Raw genomic sequence first — 20,293 nt, forward strand, 5'->3', positions numbered from 1 at the left:
TGACTAATTGGGAAGGAAGATGTGTTTTGGAGGACAAGTGTAAAGAGCTGCATAAAATACATTTACATGCATATTTGAGGGTGGTTATCTTGGCTGGGGTCTATGATAGGATGAATCAACAGTCAAAATATGGGATGGAAAGACGGGCGGGGCTTTATTTTGTGCCACAATGTGTGGAGAATTTTAATATTTTTTAATATTTAAGAGTCAAGAGCTATAAGAAATAGGAGAGACAAGCTGGCAGTATTAGGAGAATGTGGGACAAGTGGAAAGAGCACCTGCCACTACCCTATAACCCAGGCCTTAATGAAATAGCAAAGAAAGAAAGGCTAGTGGCATTCAGAGGTCAGTGCCTATTCAAGCAATATATGTCTTCCAAATGAGCTCAAAAAGTAATAAATAAATTAATGTTCATTTCAGGCTAAAAAAAGAAGTGCTTAAACAAATTGTATTTTCAAAAATGCAAACATCTGTATGGCTCATTTGTCTGGATTTTAAGTCACAGGGTCAATTTGACCCTGAACAAAAGAGGTGTCTCATGTTAATTTACAAAGATCACTCCATAGGAAAAAATAAATAAATTATGTCATGTACATGCTCACTGAACTGAGCGGCAAAGAACACCACTGCACTAAATATTGATTGAAATGGTCAGTAATGAAATTAATAATCAGACCCAAATAATATTTATTGGAAATTTTTGATTTCTGACACTTTTGGATAAATAAAACTGGCCTTAGGTCAAAGTGACTCAGCAACTCATTACTGAGAATTTATTGAGAAACGAACATAAGGTTAAACGACCTGAACATGTAAATTAACGAACTGAAAAAATAAAATAAAGCCGACGGATTGTTTTAAACCAGCCGGCTACATCACGGGGAATAAGCACACGAAGAAGACACATTTCCGCCATAAAAGTCACATGACTTCCGGTTTAGAACAACAACTTCCTGTGGAGGTCCGGAATAGAGTTGAGGTATGGTGGCCCCCTTTTGCCTGCAGCCAGGTACTCTTGTTTAGTTGTAAAAACTGACATCCAGAAAGTTGGTGCTGGTCAGCTGCAGAAAAGCATGCTGACATTTAAGCCTCTGTCTCAAACATTTTCTTCCTGCCGCCCATGCCAGTTTTGTCTTCGATGTTTTTCCTCCAGTCGCCTGTCTGCTTCTCCTGAGAGACACACAGCAGTGATAAAAGTGAAGACTTTTATGTTATACTGCAGGGCTATTCAATTAGCGGCCCGGGGGCCACATCCGGCCCGCGAACCCCCTTTGACTGGCCCACCCCCTGACTGACCCAACGTAAGCTGCAAAAACGCATTTAAAACTGTCACATATTTGCTGTGACAGTTTTAAAAATTCCCGCCCTTCCTCTTGTACTTGAACGCACCACTAGCAACGCCAGCCCAGAATACTCTCCAAGTGCGACAACCGCCAAAATATATCACTGACAGGTCAAAAACGTAAAATTGACACTGAAAATCGCCGTTTTAACCCTGCTTGGATTAATAAATCTGTTTATTTTACCCCAAAGACTGAACTCTAAGACTGAACTCATTAAGTCAGCATTACTTTGAATATGCAGAAGAAGCTTTAATTTTACGGTTATTAAATGTTCACTTGGTGCAGTTTCTTTTGTTGAAATATTTAATGCACTGCATCAGTTGGTCTTTCTAGTTCAACAAATACACTTTTTCAAATACATCTAAAATGTTATAGAAGATTTTACTGTTGCAAAAAGTTATTATTACTTTTTTTTTATTAAACATATGTGTGGTGAATAGATGCCTTGTTAAAAAATATTCTGGTCAAGGTTTGGACCAAATGTTAAAATTTGCAATGCACTTGAATTATTTTGCTTATCAATAAATTATGCAGTATAAAGCCTTTATTGTGAATTCCTTTATTTATTTTTATGACTTAGTTCAGGTGTTAGCATATTTAGAGTTAAATCTCAAGAAATAATATAAGTAGGGGTCTTTGGCCCAGTGGCATCTCAAAATTTTCAAATCTGGCCCAGAAGAAAAAGTAATTGAATAGGCCTGTTATACTGCAATCCTACTAATTGTAATTTTTTTGGGTTTTTTTTGTCTTTTCAGTAGAAGATGTTAATTTGCTTCATCTGTGTCTAATATACTGTAACACCTACCTCATCTTTTACTTCCTTCTTAACCTGTTTCAGATTGGCTCTCAGGTCCATGGACACTTTATGTTTAGAGCCCAGCAGGGCAGCCAGCATGGCATCAGCTGACATCCGCACCTTCTTCAGGACTGGCTTCTTAAACCTCCCGTTCAGATCCTGAATCTTCAACTTAAGGTCATAAATCTGACGGAGAAAACAGTTATTCAGATATGTGTGTATCTATGATTCCACACATTGTTTTAATCACACTCTAGATCTTGTCATGACAAACATCATAGAAACTGACATTCAACAGTATTTCCTTAAATTTCTCTTTTATCTAACCATTTTTGATAACATTTAAATTTGCAATAATTGAATTAGATAAGCGGAAGAAAATGGATGGATTACACAGCACTAATGAAAGTGCTGTAACTAAGTTTTAAGATTTAGTTCCTTCACTGTTATGCTCTTCATTGTCGTGTGGCAACACAATGCAAAGCAAGTACCTAAACTCTATTCCCATAGAGATTGATTATAGTTATAGGTTGATAATAGTGTTACATCCTCACTGTGTATGACCCTGGATACTGTATCTCCTCTGAAAAAGAAGGCAACAAATCAGAGATGCTTGACTCCCTGGTATAACCCTCAAAAGCGCAGCTTAAAGCAGATAACCTGTAAGCTGGAGAGAAAATGCTGTTGCACTCATTCATAACATCTTTGTTTGGCCTGGAATAATAGTTTGTTACTTTATTTTAAATAAAGCCCTCTGTGAAGCTAGGACATCTTATTATTCAGGAACAACCCCAGGTTTCTTTTCAGCACTGTAGCCAGGCTGACAAGGAGTCAGAGCTCTGTAGCAATGAATGAATTTCTTCACATATAAAACTTTAACCATAAGAGAAAAAAATTATTTACAACTGTCCCACAGATGTGCTGTTAAGTACCACAAATCTAATAACTGCTGATATTTACTTAGTTAACTTCATTAATGTTTTCCTCTCAACCATCAGTGTGCCTTTTAGACCCCTTTCTTACAAGACTGTTCAAAGATGTTTGACCATTAATTAATGCTTCAATTTTAATTATGAATAATCTATCTTTATTAACAGGATATGTACCATACTTAATTAAACCATTACTTAACTTACTCGATCCAGCTGTCTTAGTGAATTATATACTGACTTTAAACTTCATTTTATCTCGCAAATTCATGAAAGAGTGGTTGTCAAATAGTTAACTGCTCATTTGCAGAGAATTGTTTATTTGAAGAGTTTCCGTCAGGATTTAGAGGGCATCATAGCACAGAAGCAGCACCAGTGAAGGGTACAAATAATCTTCTTATGGCCTCTGACAGGGGATTCATCTCTGTACTTGTCCTGCTAGACCTCAGCGCAGCGTTCGATACTGTTGACCACAATATTTTACTACCGAGATTAGAACACAGCGTTGGTATTAGAGGTACTGTGCTGCAGTGGTTTGAATCATATCATGATAGACTCCAATTTGTGCATGTAAATGGAGAGTCTTCCTCACATATAAAAGTTAGTCATGGAGTTCCACATGTGCTGGGACCAATGCTTTTTACATTATACATGCTTCCTAACAGAAAACCCTAACACAAACCCTACAAGCCCTACAAATCTTAGAAACATGGTGTCTAACCAGATCCTTACTCTGGATGGCATTACCTTGGCCTCCAGTAACACTGTGAGGAATCTTGGAGTCATTTTTTGAGCAGGATATGTCCTTCAATGCACATATTAAGCAAATATGTAGGACTGTTTTCTTTCATTTACACAATATCTCTAAAATTTGAAATAGAGTGATCCTGAAAAATTAGTTAATTAATTTATTACTTCTAGGCTGGACTTTTGTAATTCATTATTATCAGGCTGTCCTAAAAGCTCCCTGAAGAGCCTTCAGCTGATCCAAAATGCTGCAGCTAGAGTACTGACAGGGACTAGAAAGAGAGAGCATATTTCTCCCATACTGGCTTCTCTTCATTGGCTCCCTGTTAAATACAGAATATCATTTTAAATCCTTCTCCTCACATACAAGTTTTTGAATAATCCCATCTTATCTTAAAGACCTCATAGTCCCATATCACCCCAATAGAGCACTTCACTCTCAGACTGCTAGCTTACTTGTGGTTCCTCGGATACTTAAGAGTAGAATGGGAGGCAGAGCCTTCAGCTTTCAGGCCCCTCACCTCACCTCTTTTTAATCTCTTATGTGTTTACATATCACTACTTTATTTATTCATTAGTAATTATTAAACTCTGGCTCTTTCTCCCACAGTGTATCTTCTGTCCTGTCCCCCTCCCCTCACCCACAAACAGTTGTGATGGATGGCTGCGCCTCCCTGAGCCTGGTTCTGACAGAGCTTTCTTCCTGTTAAAAGGGAGTTTTTCATTCCCACTGCTCATAGGGGGTTGTCTGCTTGTTGGGGTTTCTTACTAATATTGTAGGGATTTCACCTTACAATATAAAGCATCCTTAGATGATGGTTGTTATGAATTGGTGCTATAAAAGTCTGAGAGTCTGTTGTCTGCTTGACTGGCATTGGTGGTCTTCAACATCTACTCAAACTTAAGTATTACATGTAGCCTTTAAATCTTTGTAGGCTGTGTTTCATTATTACACTTTGCTCCTGTTGAAGAGGAAAAATAAATGATAGTTTGAGTTGAAATGATTAGCTCTGCTCTGTGTGCAGTGCTTAATAAATTTATTAGACCACCTGTCATAAAAACAATAAAACACAAGTACTTTATAAATCTTACAAAAACTTAATTGAAATTTAAAATGATGTTATTTATTAAGCAAATAAATGCCAAAATTTGAGCCGGCACACTAGACTTCTCTGAGAAATCAGATGTTAATCAAGTATAACAATCAACCACTAAAACAATTTTTTTTTTCTGTTCAGGAATGCAATGAAATAACTGTAATCTGGCATCGTATTAAAAAAAATAATAATGCTCTTTAACATTTTTTCTGCTTTTTTGTAAAACAGGATTTTTGAAAATTCATGGGTAACAACAATTATATTTTAGCATTAAAATTATCATTTTGATTAATGAGCTTGCACATACAGTACTGGTGGATTAACCATTTCAGAAACATACAGTAATTACCAGTACTGTTCATTTAGGGCAGCTGTGGCATAAACCTTACATCAGGTGGTGGTCTAGTAAACATGTTAAGCGCTGTATAACTTGATAGGCGGAAGAAACTTCTACACCACCTCCTTGTTGGATTTTGTCACTTTGATGTCCATGTCATATCGCTCCTCATCCACCAAATCAATCTGCTTGTGAAGTTTGCGACACAGCTCCTGGTGTGGTGACAGACAGAAACAATGAGACATCTTAATGGAAACTCTTTTTTAATCACAAACACTTTACAGGAAGCCCCATCCTGAACATTTTTGTTATAAAGCTGGTTTTCTTTAAATTCTAGCTTTCTATAGTTGGCCAGGGAAGGCAATGGACAATGGCAAATGGACAATGACTTAATTTAGATGCATGGAAAATGGTGATTTGCAGTAGATTTTACAGGTCTTTGGCTCTCAATAAAGTCCCCAACATCTGTAATAAAGTGGATATTATAGGCAGGTGCACCAGAACAGAAACTGAACTATAGACTCTATAGGTTGAAAAAAACCTGCTAAGTTTAACATCAGTCATGAACAAATTCTCCAGGTCTGTAGGTTTACCTGGAGGTCCTGCGTGCAGCCCGGGATGGAAAGGGCAGGGCAGTGCTCCTCCATGTACTGCATTTTCTCCGTCTCGGCTTCCTGTGCTTCCTCTTCCAACATTTCCTGGCCGATTTGCAGCAGCAAGCTCTGATAGGAAGAGGAGAAGATGGTTTAGACCTTCACAAAATCACAAACACAATCAGGATGATGGCAGCTAGGTGCTGTTTGATCAGGTGAGTAGCATGTACACGTTAAATGCAGTGTCCTTACATACAGTACTACATTAACACTAGTGTTTTAATTTTATTAGATTACAGAGTATTTAGTGGGGTTTTTGCACAAAGAGATGCTTCATTCACTAAACAACTACATCTTTGAATACATTTTAAGGGAAACATATACTCACCAGCCACTTTATAAGGTACACTTAGCTAGTACTGGGTTGGACCATTTTTGCCTTTAGACCTGCCTTAATTCTTCAAGGCATACATGCAGTTACAGTCCTCAGAGACTTTGGTCCATATTGACATGATAACATCACACAGTTGCTGCAGATTCGTTGACTGCACATCCATCATGTGACTCGCCCATTCCACCACATGGAGCTCTACTGATTTGAGATCTGGTGACTGTGGAGGTTATCTGAGTATCTCTGAGTACAGTGAGCTCACTGTCATGTTCAAGAAACCACTTTTAAAAATAATTTGAGCTTTGTGACATGGTGTGTTAGTCTGCTGGAAGCAGCCATCAGAGGATGGGTACACGTTATGGATTAATGGATTTCTATTGTCAGGTAGGCTGTGGTACTGAGGGGCCGACACTGTGCCAAGAAAATATCCCCCACACCATTACAGCACCACCAGCAGCAGCCTGAGCTGTTGATACACGACAGGATGGAGCCATGCTTTGATGTTGTTTATGACAAATTCTGACCCTACCATCGGCTCCTAAAACATGTCTAAAATATGTAATGTTATTAATATGAGGCCTGCCCATCAGACTCTCCTCACAGAAAGGAAGGTCTTTGAATGTTAAAAAAAGCAAAGGATGATTATTTAAGTTGTTGCTGATCAAATAGTTGTTTAATGATTGAGCAAAATACTTGCAATATTGGCTGTCTGAGCTGTGACATCCTTAGTTGATGCATCGCCAGGCCATTTTCTCTAAGTGTTGGTCACAGCAACATATCAAATTTAGAAATGTGTTGATCCAAGCACCAACCAGCAGAAACAAACTTGGTAGTCAGGGATGTCAAAGCATCACGAGTTAAACACTTGGGGTCACAAGATGGTTAAGAGAGTAGAAAGCATTAAAAAAAAAACATGTAGGCTGCCTACTATATTTAGTCAACAGATAATCTTAATTTGATTGGACTCAACTCGTGATCAAAATGAAACAGGAAGATAATCACTGGTGGCCCTCCGTGACCCACATTCTCCAATTTAATCTGTTTTTTTTTTTTTTCTATTTTAACTCATTTTTGTACTCCTATTTTTTTTCTGTTTTCCTGTTGAATCCCACTAAATTGCATCTTTTCACTCCTGTTTTGGGTTTGTTTTGTTAAAGTCTTTTTATGTAAAATCATATTGTACTTTCGAGTTTTCCTGACTCAAAGCTGTTAAGTACAAAGATTAATTTAGGATACTGATTGGATTTTGGTCCAGTCTCACAAATTATTCATTACTCTACCTTCAGGTGATTTTTCCGGCTCAGTGTCATCTTTTTCCTTAAAAGAAAAAAAACAAGGAGCAAAGTGAGATTTAAATGTTTTTGTAAACGCTGTAAAAGTCATCCTCAGTCCACTCGGGGCTTACTCTGCCATCCTGCCTGCTGCTGGGTCCTGCCTTCAGATCAGAAGGGAGATGAATGGAAATACCACAGTCTCCGGCCTCTTTATAGATTTGTGTCTGTGTGTGTGTGTGTGTGTGTGTGTGTGTGTGTGTGTGTGTGTGTGTGTGTGTGTGTGTGTGTGTGTGTGTGTGTCATGGCTTAGCACCAGTTGTCTTCAGAAGCTGTTTTTTGAAACGCAGACAGAAGGGCCGACAGCAGCAGCTGAGCCTGGAACAAACACTTGAGGAATTTTGTTCCGGAAGCATCTTTAAAACAATATGGGAATATGGGACCACGACATTTACTTCTGTTTTGGGGGTTTTAAGTTAAGGCTGTCATTGACAACAAATGCTGTGAAAAAAGCAAGAAGCAGTAGGTAGTGTTATGGCAATCTGAAATAAATCAGTCTACACAATCAGGTCATCTTTATGAAGTTTAAATTTGCCTTTGTGAAGGGGTCAAACGACATCATCACTCTGCATGGCTTTTGACAAAGAAGCATGTTGCAAACGATAACTTGCACAGTTGAGTATATCTTGTATTAAATCCCATCACATTTCTCCCCTTTGATCATTTATTGATCACACAGGCGCACCACGTTTACAAAAGCGGCACAAACTGCTCTAACAACCTAACCAGGTTCTAACAAGGTCTTCCTCTGTGTCATACAGAACGCGTGAGACTGTTTTCATGTGGAACAGGCACCGTTAGCATGTAGCAGTGGTTACAATAAACAAAACAGAGACATAACATTCATTTTAAAGTGAACCATGTGATTCTTCATCATAAGCTGGGATCCAGTTGGGTGTACACTGAACCAGCTGGGCTGACAAGGAATGATCAATCAGTCTAAGTAAGATACAATACTACACAACAGAAAGAGAGTTAAAATGAGAAACACAATTAACACTGGACATAATGAGACAGATGACATATGCAGCTCATGTGGTGGTGGGATTTGCTCAGATGAGATCCTCATTCTGTAACTTGTCTTTTATACCTGGTGGGGTTGGCATTTGCCACACTGAGGCACAGACAATTACATAATGTACACAGGTAAGTCCATCACACCTTACTGCTTTGTTGCCCTAGAGCTGACCAATGGCTGGAGCTCAGAGTGCGAGCAGAGCTCAGTCAGCATTCCTCCCTAACCTGATGTGCGGTGGAGCAGAGCGCTGTGCTGCTACGCTGCTCCTGTTGGTTGTCCATGAAGAAGAAGCCAAAGTTTGACAATAATAATAAAACTAAAATTATTTTCTCTATTCTTAATTTTAGTTTTCTAAATTCCCATTGTTTAATTTTAGTTAAGTATAACTAGCCTGGTGTGTGTGTGTGTGTGTGTGTGTGTGTGTGTGGGGGGGGGGGGGGGGGGGTGCTCATTCCTTCCTCCAAAAGTAGCTCACTTATTTTAGCAGCTGTCAGTCTCCACTGATAAGACCATAACAGCTGATCGGGGCTAAAAATGTGTCAGGCTCAAAGCCGTCAGCTTTAACTGCTTTGAGGCCCTCAGAGGGCCAAATTAATCTGATACCCAAACAACAGATTAAATCATGGCCTAATAGAATTTCTGGCAACATTAAGATAGCAAAAGATGCATGTTTAAAGGTAGATTTCCTCTAATTCATTATTACACATAAGTGATAAAGTAAATTTTCTCTCACCACTTGTCCTGATGGCTTGACAGAGTGAATACAGTTGCCACTGACCTGTGGAGCAGTTGGAAACTCACAATTTGTCTTCAAAGTTGGGAATAGCTTGTGTTACAAGTGTGAGCTGTACGCTATCATGTGTGCATGCTTGCTGCTGGTGTGGTACCATTAGCTTTAAGCATCGACTGAGTCAGAGTGGCTGCGCGTCTTCTCTCCTGTGCCTCAGGCCCAGACTGCCTCACCATGCTCTCATCAGCACTGTTGTCCCTTTTGGAGCGGTCTCTAGCCCAATGTCCCCTCTGACAGCACTTGCAACAGATGTCTGGGTCATATTTTCCTATTTTGTAGCCACCTCTTCCTCCAGCAGGAGCTCTTTAGCCATTTTCTCCTTTTTCTTCTTCTGCTGTTCTTTGAGGTTATTCTGAACATGAACAGCATGATGCCTGACCTCCTCTAGTCTGGCCTCTTCCCAGGAAACACAATTTTCTTAACCTCTGCTGCTATCTTCCCTCAGAGACCTCTGATGAGGCTGCTTCTCAGGTGGGCATACCAGGCAGCAATCTCATTGCACAGGTTTGCAGGGAGCTCAGTGCCACTGTGTCAGTCAGGCAAGCATAATATTCCTGAACAGACTCATCATCCTTTTGTTTGCTGGCAGAGAATTTTACAGTGTCCACATATGGAGAAAATGCCTTCTCCAACTCATTACATAGGACTGTTATGACCTCCCTGTACACCTGATTGTTGTTATGATCCCAATCATGATGTTGTCTGCAGACATCTCCTGCAGGATATTTGCCTGAAATTCTTGCCCAGTCTCCTGCATGCACAGAAATTGTAAAAAATAGAGCTCTGCTTTCAAGGGAGACAAAGTCTGTGAGGTTTCCAGACAAAGTAGAACCAGCCAACACTGTGAGTCAGCTCCGCTGTGGTCTGCAGCTTCTTCTTTCATGTGTCTGTCTGTTTCATTCCTGCTTTCACACACAGCATCTGGACGTCAACAAAGATTCATTTAAAGTTAAATTAAAAAATATTGTCAGGAATAATTTTGGAGAGTGACTTATGTAAAAGTCAACCAATAAAAAAGTTGACCTAAGTATGTGATGTCACTTGTAATTTAGCTTGAAAAGAGGAGTTGTGATTAACTTAAAGGAATGTAAATGCCATATTTAAGGATACAAACATCAACTGAGTGTAATGTAATAAAGAGGAACTGTTTGGAGATAAAGTTGAAAGTACAGAAACTTGCAAGCATCAAAAGCTACTGAGTACAATCTAAAACCATCTTTAGGTATACAGATACTTGTTGCAAGTTAATTTTAAAACCTTTCATAATTAACTGAAACTATCAACAGTATGTAAAGAAACAACCCCTCTGACAATTATGTCGAAAGCATCTATTTATGGTGTTGAAGAGTCAACAGAAGATGAACTACAGCCAAGCTGTAGTTTCATGTAATACCAATTTGTACCACAAGATGGCGCAGCGAGTCAGTCTAACCTTTATTTGACCAAATTATAAAGCATATCTATTTTTTAATAAAGTAAACCCCCACCCGATTTTTTTTTTATTATAAACAGTGGCACACATCCAAAAACACTGCCCCTGATTGTAAACGTTTTAGGTAAATTCTGCAGAGGATTATTACAAAAAGCATCTTTAAATTTTAGATAAACAGGAAGTAGAACAGAGATTAAAGATAATATACAAAGATACTTTGGGAATAGCTTATTACTGCATGCTTTAACAGCAGTGTTGTATTTTTACACACAGTGCATTGTAATATAATGTGACAGAGGTGATTTACATTTTGATGGCTGTACTCAGCATACAGAAATTATAAAGGTTTTCTACGAGATAATGTTTCAATCACTCTGCACATGCAGACTCATGAATAGTTTAAATTGGAGAAAAAAGAAAACAAACATTAAAGTTCATATTAAAAGCTTAAAGACAAGCAGCAAAACGAGGTGAGAAATACAGAAAGACAAATCAGCTTTACTAAAATTATACAAAAAAAAGCAAGAGAAACCAAATCAGCTTTGAGACATTTTTAAAGTTTCAGCAGAACTTGTTAATCTGAGTAAGAGGTGAACTATACCAGCGTGTAGAGAAGAAGAGCACAAGCTCGCCCTCCCTTCATCTTACATATTTAGATCCGTACAATGCATCAGAAATGTACTTAAAAGCCTTCCCTTTACAGAACCTGAGAAATTATTACCGAATTATAATATTTAATTCAAAGTTTCATTGGCAGTCTAAAGAGAGAGGTCAGTATTCCTGACAGAGAGGTCTGACTGTGAATACAAAAGCTTTCCTGATTTAACTTTCTAATGAAGACGACGTCAGAATGTAAATGCAGTTTGAAACAACGTGACAGTAACTTCAAAATAAAAACTTACAATAACTGAGAGCTGCCCAGCAGCTGCTCAAACACCACACACACACACACACAAATCCTATCCCCAAGTATATCCAATAATTATTTGAATATTTGGACATGAACTCTGCTTCAAGTATTGTCCTTTCACATTGGACAGCAAACAACGCCTGCTTTTGCTAGTAGTTAACATTTAAGTTTTGAATATATGCATGAAAGAATGTTTTACCTTTTTATTTATGTTATGTGACCAGATTAGCTGTTGGTGTGTTTGTTTGACTGGTTTGCTGTAATTATTACTATTTGGATGATTTGCTACAAAAAAAAAAGAGGAAGTGAAGGTTGTTCAAATCTGCAAATATTTACTCAAAAGAAAAATATCAACATTAATCACCCATGCCAAATTCACAGTATGAGATGGTCTACCTGCAGAACTTCAGTTCACTTCAGATGTTGAAAATACTCCTGTGGTTGTGGATACAGATGCATTTATTGAAAACTGGACAAAACAGAACGCTTACATCTCAACATTAAGTACAAACTTTGCGAGTTTGTGCCTCAGAAACTCGTACTCTCATAATCTTGTACGTGTATTTTTTGTCATATTTGAAAAGTGTTCATGATCATATTATTTAGTTTATTCGCGTTGTGCCCCAGTTTGCATTAATTATTCCCATTGATGCTAAATAAAGAAAATAATTTGAACTGGAGCTATGTAATCTCAGAAAAATATTTTTTTTTCTACAGTTGGTACATTCTAAAGTGGTACAGTAAAGCTTTTATTTATTTTTTATATTTTAAAGTGACCGGAAGTTGTGTATTTATTCTGTCACATCGCTGACCGGAAGTGATGTCGTGATGCATTAGGACTAGCTTGACAGTCCTGTGAAGATGGCGGCGTACAGTCGCGCTCAGTTGCTGCTGCTGTTTTCGTCCGTGTCTCTCTGCGGTTTCGTTTCCGTCCTCGGCCTGAAGGCTGCCAGCGGCCCGGCCGAGCCGCCCAACCCGCCCGTCCACAGAGTCGTTGATCCGCCGGCGAAGGATGCACCTGCACCCGCCGCCGCTGGGGCCTCACAGCCTCGAAGGGCGACCGGTTGGAAGCTGTCGGAGGAGGAGGCCTGCCGGGAGGACCTGACCCGCCTCTGTCCAAAGCACACCTGGACCAACAACCTGGCCGTGTTGGAGTGTCTGCAGGACCGCAAAGAGGTAGGGGCCTTTCAGCCCCAGGCTAAGTTGTTTGGGTTCAGGTGAGGTGATGGGTATCTGCTGGGTGTGTCGCCCCGGTGGTGGTTTAGTCACACCGACTGTCAGCATGGCTGTGATACTGAGGTGAACATCTGCACCTCCGTCAGTGTGCAGCTCCGAGCAGCCGCTTAAACGCACTTTTTAATTCAGGGCACCAGAAATCCACGTTTTACTACTGCTTACCTGAGATAACCTCCAAACACAAATATACAACTGGGCGCTTATTTACTGTTTTTTTTAAAGAGTTGTAAAAAAACAAAACGTAGTTAATTAAAAAAAAAATGGCATTTGAAGGTTTTCGCTAACCAACTTTCGCTAAATTCCTTTAAGGCATTCCTTCAAAGGCAATTTCCTCCCTTTAAGTGTGGGGACACTTACCTGTGTCCAACCTACAGGACGGTGTGAAAGCCCCCCCTGGGCTCCAGGAGTAAATAAGGGGGTCCTCTGTGTTTCTCACAGACAGCTGAGAATCGTGAGTCTGTTGTATATCCCCGTAAGCTGCTTGTGTTTGAGGATTTAGGCTGTAGGCTGAACAACAACAAGCTAAATGAAACATGATTAGTCAATAAACAACACATTGATTCATCTCTACTAAAAGTAGGTGAGTGAGTTTCAGGTTTAACCTGAATAACTGTTTATTTATAATTTCTTTCATGTGATGGCCCAAACGAACTTAACCCCCTTCTTCACCTGGCATGGCCATCTGAACGGTAATATTTAGTTTAAGGGAGAGGTTTGACGCCTGGCCCTCTTACCACTTCAGTGCAGTACTTATTAACCTGGTGAGGCATGATGCAGAGGCATACGTGAGTGCAGTCACCCAGCTGTCAGGTGACTTGCAGGTTTAAGTTAAACCACAGACTCTTGCTGCTCCTGTCTTGTTTCTTTGTGCCTCTGATGAAAAACAACCAACTTTCACACTCTGTGCCTGTTTACAGATTGGCCGCCTACATGCACAGATTCTCTTTATGTTTATCTCCTTATACATTTTTCTTTTCTTTATATACATGATGCCTGTTTCTGTAAACCTCACCAAACTGCAGATATTGCTCCAATTAGAGATCGAATGCTTTGTTGTTAATCAGTAACCGCTGGAGCCGAGCGGTTCTTCAGTCCACTCAATAATCTGTCCAACTAAGGAAACGCTCCCAGCCTGGTTGATCACCTGACCGTGTGATAAACATCACGCCTTTGTGTAGTGTTTACAGTCTGCCTGTATCTGAGTTTCCAGGTTGTAATGTTGTTGCCTTGGGCAGTCTGTCCTCGGTTTCTCTTCCTTTCCCACCAATTTTTTAAGTACTTCCTCGTACAAATTGAGGAGCCAAGAACAGAAGGTGATGTGAGCTGCACTGTGGTTATTAGAGCTCATTTTTCAGCATTTTCCTGGATTTGCTGCTCCTCTTCTCTCTCATGTAATTTCAAATTGAATATCTTTGGGTATAAAAAGCTATTTTAAAGGAGTCACCTGAGCTTGTGATGGATGTTTTTTCACTCCTTCGTGATGATTGTTTTTTCTTTATATCGCAAGCATTTACTTTTTGACCTTGCTTTAGAAAGTTGGACTAAAATCTGGAGAGAAAACATATCAGTTGTGCTGATTACAAGGCTGCTGAACCTGTTTAATCTGTCCACTTATGTCACACACACACACACATTTCAATTTTATTAACGGGGTTGGATTACTCATTAATCTGAGCCAGATAAGATGCTTTATTTATACTAGCTCACATCTCTAGTAGTAAAAAGCAATGTAATACTGAAAGATCTTAAGGAAGTTGGAAGGGATGTGGAAATATTTACTTGTAAAACCAAACCATTTCAGTTTACTAGGGTTCTTTTTTGTGGTGTTTTTGGGCTCACAGATTTAGATCAATTCTGTTAAATATTTAAGATGAAAAAAGCTTAAATTAATAAATAAAAATCCAGCTGCCCAAATTCAGACCTAAATATCAGAGTTCACTGAAAGTTAAACACAAACAAAAAGGTTGAATCCAGTTTATAAGGAATTTGTTCCATTAGTCATATAGTTCAAGATTCTGATCTGTTAAAAATACAGATTTCACTGGAGAAATTAGATTTTTTTTTTAATCTTCAGTTTACTTTATGTTTAAATCATATATAAGCATTGAACACCTTGGAAAAAAAAAAAAAAAAAATATATATATATATATATATATATATATATATATATATATATATATATATATATATATATATATATATATATATATATATATATATATATATATTTCACCTCTGACCCCTGACACTTCTCTGCTCTGAATATGCTTCTATAGGTAAATATATATATAAAAAATATATAAGATGTAATAAAAAACGATGTGTTCATTGGTAAGTGCAATAGGATTATTTTTGATGGGTTTTTTATTTTGCGCAGTGACAGCAGAGTTTCTTTTAATAGTTTCAGTCAGTGTCAGTCCAGCAAGAGCTCCAACCTAATTTTTCACAGTACTCCAGATACACAGTTGGTACTTTGTTTTGACCTCACCCTGTTGCAGGAGGTGCTTGTTAATATATCAGTCAACCAGTATAACTCCTGAAGGGTGGGACCCACAAGTACCTGTTTCTATGTAAACCGATAATAGATGATAATATAAGAGCATTAATATAAAAAGCCTAGGAGAAATTATAATTGCTTTACATTGGTAAGCAAACAAACACGTAATATTTACCAATGTTGAAAGGATGCACAAGCTGTTCTGTCCCTGAAAGATTTCCCTTGTGCTTTATTTAATCATCATGCTAACTTCATCCCTTCTTTTTCACCATGCTGACATCAGCCACACACACACACACACACATAAAGTCACACACATATAAAATCACAACTCCTCTAGCAGCCCTAAGCGATGCCCTCTTTAGAGATAATTACATTGCTTCGACTCTATAACAGCTGTGGCCTCCCAAAGAGGTAAATGGCTCTTATAAATCTGGCTTTTCGCCAGATAAACATGCACACACGGAGTGGCAGTAAGAGTGGTAGCTGAGCAGCACGAGCTTTCAGTACAACCAGTTTGAGAACTAATTGTGGTGGTGTAAGCCCTGAAATCTGACAGCTGATGGATGTCTGAGAAACAGCAACACAGTTATGAAATAACTGCAAGTCACTGTGAAAGCAGCCAGGGGTTTTTCTAGAGCCGTGGTCACTGGATCATTCTGACAAATATTAACTATGGTGAGCAGTCGCAGTCCTGCAGTTAGGTTTAATGTGGGTTTCTGCTTATACACTCGTAACGTTGTCTTAAATGTAATGTCCAACATTAAAAAAATAGCTCTATAGGACGCAAGGAGATTGTCATGACTCAGTTAGTTATATATTTAATTTGAGGTAATTCTATTAAATTCAATATTAATTATATACTACCAGTTCCCAAAATAAATAGTCTCAAAGTACTTAACTAGGCATATAAGAAAATATTGATACACTTGAATGTTGTGATATGTTTTTTGATAGGAATTGTGACAGGATCAGAAGAAGTCAGGTGATTTTTTTATATAAAGCATAGGTAGGCGGTTGGGTTGGATTGACGGGTCAATAAAACAATATATGATTCAAACTGTTTCTATTGAAGTTGATGATGAAGCACCTCTAACCTTTACCAAGTAATTATGTTTTTGTGACAGACTGGTATTTCCTTTAAATTAAATAAGCCTATGCCCCTAACCAAAACTTTGCCAGAGACTTGATAAATCATAAAAGCATTACCCAACAGGTTATCTGTCACATATGTTGTGCTGCAGGTACGCTTCTATAAGTTGTGAGAGGGTAGGGATGAACTGCATATAGTCATGAGACCAAAACTATGTACACTTTTTACTGTTTCCAAAGGAATTAAGAGGGAAAGTAGGAGCCAAGTGCTGATAATCAAATGCACTTGATTAACTGATCATCAGTAAGTGTGAGCACCTCTATAAAAGTAGAAGTTTGGCAGTTTGCCGTTCTGGAGCATTCAGGTGTGTTAACACAGTGCCATAATCTTCCCAGGAGTGAACGTCTCAGCAAATACTCCAAGGTTAGACCACGCAGTGCTCAGAGGAACTGCAAAGAAAGAAAAAAAAAACTTCTACAGGACTCTGTTAGCATGATAAATATGAGTGATTACTTCAAGTTATAGCTGCTCAATGTGGTTCTAGAAGCTGTTAAATCATACTTTCTTTTTCACGTGGCTGCATGTTGTTGTGTCGTGTGTGTTGAGCTAAAACAAAAAGCGGTCATGCACAGGGAGGTAAAAGGCAGAGACTGAAAACTGGCAGAGACCCATTCTCAGAGATAAATAGTGCAAAGACAAGCTGGCGGGGGGGAAGAGTAGCACAGGAGTTATATGTACAAGGGGAAGGAGTTGGCTAATTGAGAACAGTTGTAACAAAAACAGTAGGGAAATCTTACAAGAAGGGAAATAAAACTTGACAAGGATGGACGACAATCTGAGATGACAAGAAGTTCTCATTTCTTCTTGAGGCTCTAAGTGTAAACACACTGAAAGGTGGCTAAAAACTTGCATTAGGGAATTAGTGAAATTAGTGGGCCATCTCTCCCAGTTTCATACTGTATAGCTATTTGAATGACTTATTCTGAGATAAAAGGCAGCCCAGTTTAAACATACATGTGTAGAGTTGTATGCATACAACTCTACATCAGATGTGTTACATCTCTCAACCCCTTACCAAGGGACAAGTATCCTCACTACTTCAGTTTGATCAATCTTGATGATTAATATGGTCGTGTTTCAAAAGCCTTTGATGTGAATGGAACACATTAATTAATAACTCATAGTTTAACAAAACGGTCGTTTTTTTTTTTTAAATCTAGGAACCCACCAAGGGTCTGTATCCTCATTACACTAATTTCTCTGTGTCTGAAACGTTTAGTGGAAATGAGAGTTTAAAGTCAGAAGAAGGCCTTTTGTCTCTGTTCCCGTGGGCACAGCAGCGTTATCACAAAGTGCTTTCATGTCTTTTTGCTGCAAAGTGATGTGGAGCTGTAAGAAGAGCTGCTGATGCTGGCTTTCCTCTGATAGTCAAGGATGTTGTGGGCGAGTCCATGAAGAGCTTCTGCTGCTTTGTTCGTATTAAACTGCTGCCTTGTGGAGAAAAAAAAACATACTTTGCTCGGTGCTTTAGGGCAGTGTTGGTGGTATTTTTCTACCATTCTTTTAAAGATTTATTTGCAGGACAGTGTAGCAGTGAAGAGTAGACAGGAAGGAGGCGGCGAGAGCGCAGGGGAGGTCACGCAGCAAAGGGACGCAGGTCAGACTCGTACCCGGGGCGCTGGGGCATATGGGTCCCTGTTCACCCACTGAGCTAAACTGATGCCCATTCTGCTGTTCATTTGAAACTAAAGTGACCAAAGTGCACTTTATGTAATTTCCGTCTCATACAGTTGCACAAAAAGACTGGTATCAATTTAATCATGGAGCAAGAGATCTAGTTTGTCATTTCTTAGTAAGAGAATCAGTCGGCTTTCCATTGTTTTTACAGTTTGGTTTTGCAAAAACATTTTTGCTGGTTTTAAAGAAGTTAAAAGAAAAATTTAGCTTAAAGGTGCTTTTTTTTGTGGTAAAAATCCTTTGTTTAAAAATAACTTTAAAACCATCTAAAAATTAACTGACTGTAAGCTAGTGTTAGCACAACGTACTGTGACAGCTTATTCCAGTAGCTAGAAGAGCACAGACTATACAGTTGTTCCTTTTTCAATAAAAACAAACATAGAAACATTAGATTAGTTAGTTAGATAGCAACAATAAATCATTTTATATACAGATAGAAGAATGCTGCCTTACCGTAAAAGTTTTAATTAAATTGTGAAGAGTTTTTCCAAAATGTACATTTAAGAAAAGCTAAAATATAATTTTGAGTCTATATAAGTAAGGACTCAAATATAAATGCATGTAACAAATGTTAGGAAAATCTTTTTTGTTTCATGTGTCTGAATGAGGGGAGAAAGCATTGGCCAATATATCAGATCACCAAAGTCACCAAATATCTGTATCAGTCTTAACAATCCTGTATCTGCCAGGTTCAGGAAGGACATTTGTAGATCTGTCTGAGGGTTTACAGATCATTGACTTCTGTGTCTTCAGCATACTCATTCACTTACCATGAAAATCAGCAACATTTTCCTGGAAACACACAAACCTGGAAACTGCATATACTCACCTAGCCTTAGCAAACTGGTCTGCTTGCCAACAAGCTAAACAACTTTAAAGGGTTTCAGTAAGGCAGAACTAGCTTTCTCTCTGATGAGTCTTGTTGTTGGTTTATTAACCAAGTTCAACCTTCAGACACCTCTGAATATGCTTACTATCTCATTATAATCTAATTAGTGCATTCACTGCACAAAGAAATACACTCAGGTGTGGGTGCTTTTCCCTCCTACCTGATGTGGTGTCTCTGGGTTTCACGCTGCCTGAAAGTTTACGTTTGTCAGAGCTGGTTTTGGTTCTCGTGGTGCCAAACTTGGAAATCGCATTTTGTTGCACCGTGTTGTTCACAAAGCAACATTGCTGTAAAATACCAAGGTTCCTCTTACACAAGTTAGTATTTCTATATCTGTGATGGAAGCATAGATTAAAGGGTTGAAAGATGTTTAAATCCACTAAAGATTCACATTTCTCCCTTTCTGCCTTTCTGTAGGAAATTGATATCGCTCCTGACTGCAACCATGTGAGTATTTCCTTTAAAACACACACAAACACAAATTCACCCTGAACTTCTAAATCAAATCGTACAAGCGTGAGAGAAAGATATAAAATCAGAAAGTTTTCATACTCGGCTAATGCTTTCAGGCCAAAATTGAAATGTTTAGCAGATCTGTTTGGGTTAAAGTTAAGTCCAACTACCTCAGCTGTAATTTGTTGCTGCTTATCTCTCTATACTTCTCTCTCTTCCCTTTCCTCTCACTCCTTAACCAGTCGCAGTAGATGGCTGCGACTGGTCCCTGAACCTGGTTTTGGAGATCTCTTTGTGGTAAATGGGAGTTCTTCCTCCCTACAGTTGCCAAGTGCTTTCCTTATAAGGGAGTTCTCTCTCTGATACTGTAGGGTTTTTACCTTACAATATAAAGTGCCTTTAGATGACTGCCTATGTCAAATGTGTCTGTATAGATATATTTGAGCAAGTTAATTAGCAGATATTAAAATACATATGCATTAATATAAAAGCATGAACATGGTAAGCATTATGCATGCTAGTACATTTGTCTGCTGATTGCCTCAGGGCCACAGGTGCTGCTGTAAACTCGGACTGGTAATATTTCTTTGAAAAGTTTCTCAGTAGAGAGTTAGAATCTAATACAGTACCTGTCTAAAAAGCACTCTGAACATACTAATATGATTCAATATATC

The 20,293-nt window shown here is 38.7% G+C and overlaps 2 protein-coding genes across 4 annotated transcripts in view; one reads left to right on the top strand and one right to left on the bottom strand.

Moving 5' to 3' along the window:
* Window positions 1–747: 747 nt before the first annotated feature.
* On the bottom strand, window positions 748–7,693 carry LOC115775075 (troponin I, fast skeletal muscle-like). Of its 2 annotated transcripts, XM_030722532.1 has the most exons (6): window positions 7,639–7,693; window positions 7,514–7,550; window positions 5,843–5,971; window positions 5,372–5,461; window positions 2,149–2,325; window positions 748–1,170 (listed from the first exon to the last, which is right to left on the bottom strand). In XM_030722532.1, exons 1-6 carry the CDS (start codon window positions 7,644–7,646, stop codon window positions 1,084–1,086), a joined length of 528 nt encoding a protein of 175 aa, XP_030578392.1. In that variant the 5' UTR covers window positions 7,647–7,693; the 3' UTR covers window positions 748–1,083. The 2 variants fall into 2 exon arrangements, with proteins under 2 accessions (XP_030578392.1, XP_030578400.1); XM_030722540.1 differs by lacking the exons at window positions 7,514–7,550; window positions 7,639–7,693 and adding an exon at window positions 6,231–6,328.
* Window positions 7,694–12,548: 4,855 nt separating this feature from the next.
* LOC115774196 (Golgi apparatus protein 1-like) overlaps window positions 12,549–20,293 on the top strand; it is a 28,527-nt gene continuing 20,782 nt past the window's right edge. For both annotated transcript variants that reach the window (XM_030721354.1, XM_030721362.1), the window contains exons 1-2: window positions 12,549–12,890; window positions 19,584–19,613. In XM_030721354.1, coding sequence (XP_030577214.1) covers window positions 12,576–12,890; window positions 19,584–19,613 — 345 coding nt within the window. In that variant the 5' untranslated portion in view covers window positions 12,549–12,575. The remainder of the gene's footprint in view (window positions 12,891–19,583; window positions 19,614–20,293) is intronic.

The sequence above is a fragment of the Archocentrus centrarchus genome, chromosome 3 (assembly GCF_007364275.1).
Source record: "Archocentrus centrarchus isolate MPI-CPG fArcCen1 chromosome 3, fArcCen1, whole genome shotgun sequence".
NCBI lineage: Eukaryota > Metazoa > Chordata > Actinopteri > Cichliformes > Cichlidae > Archocentrus > Archocentrus centrarchus.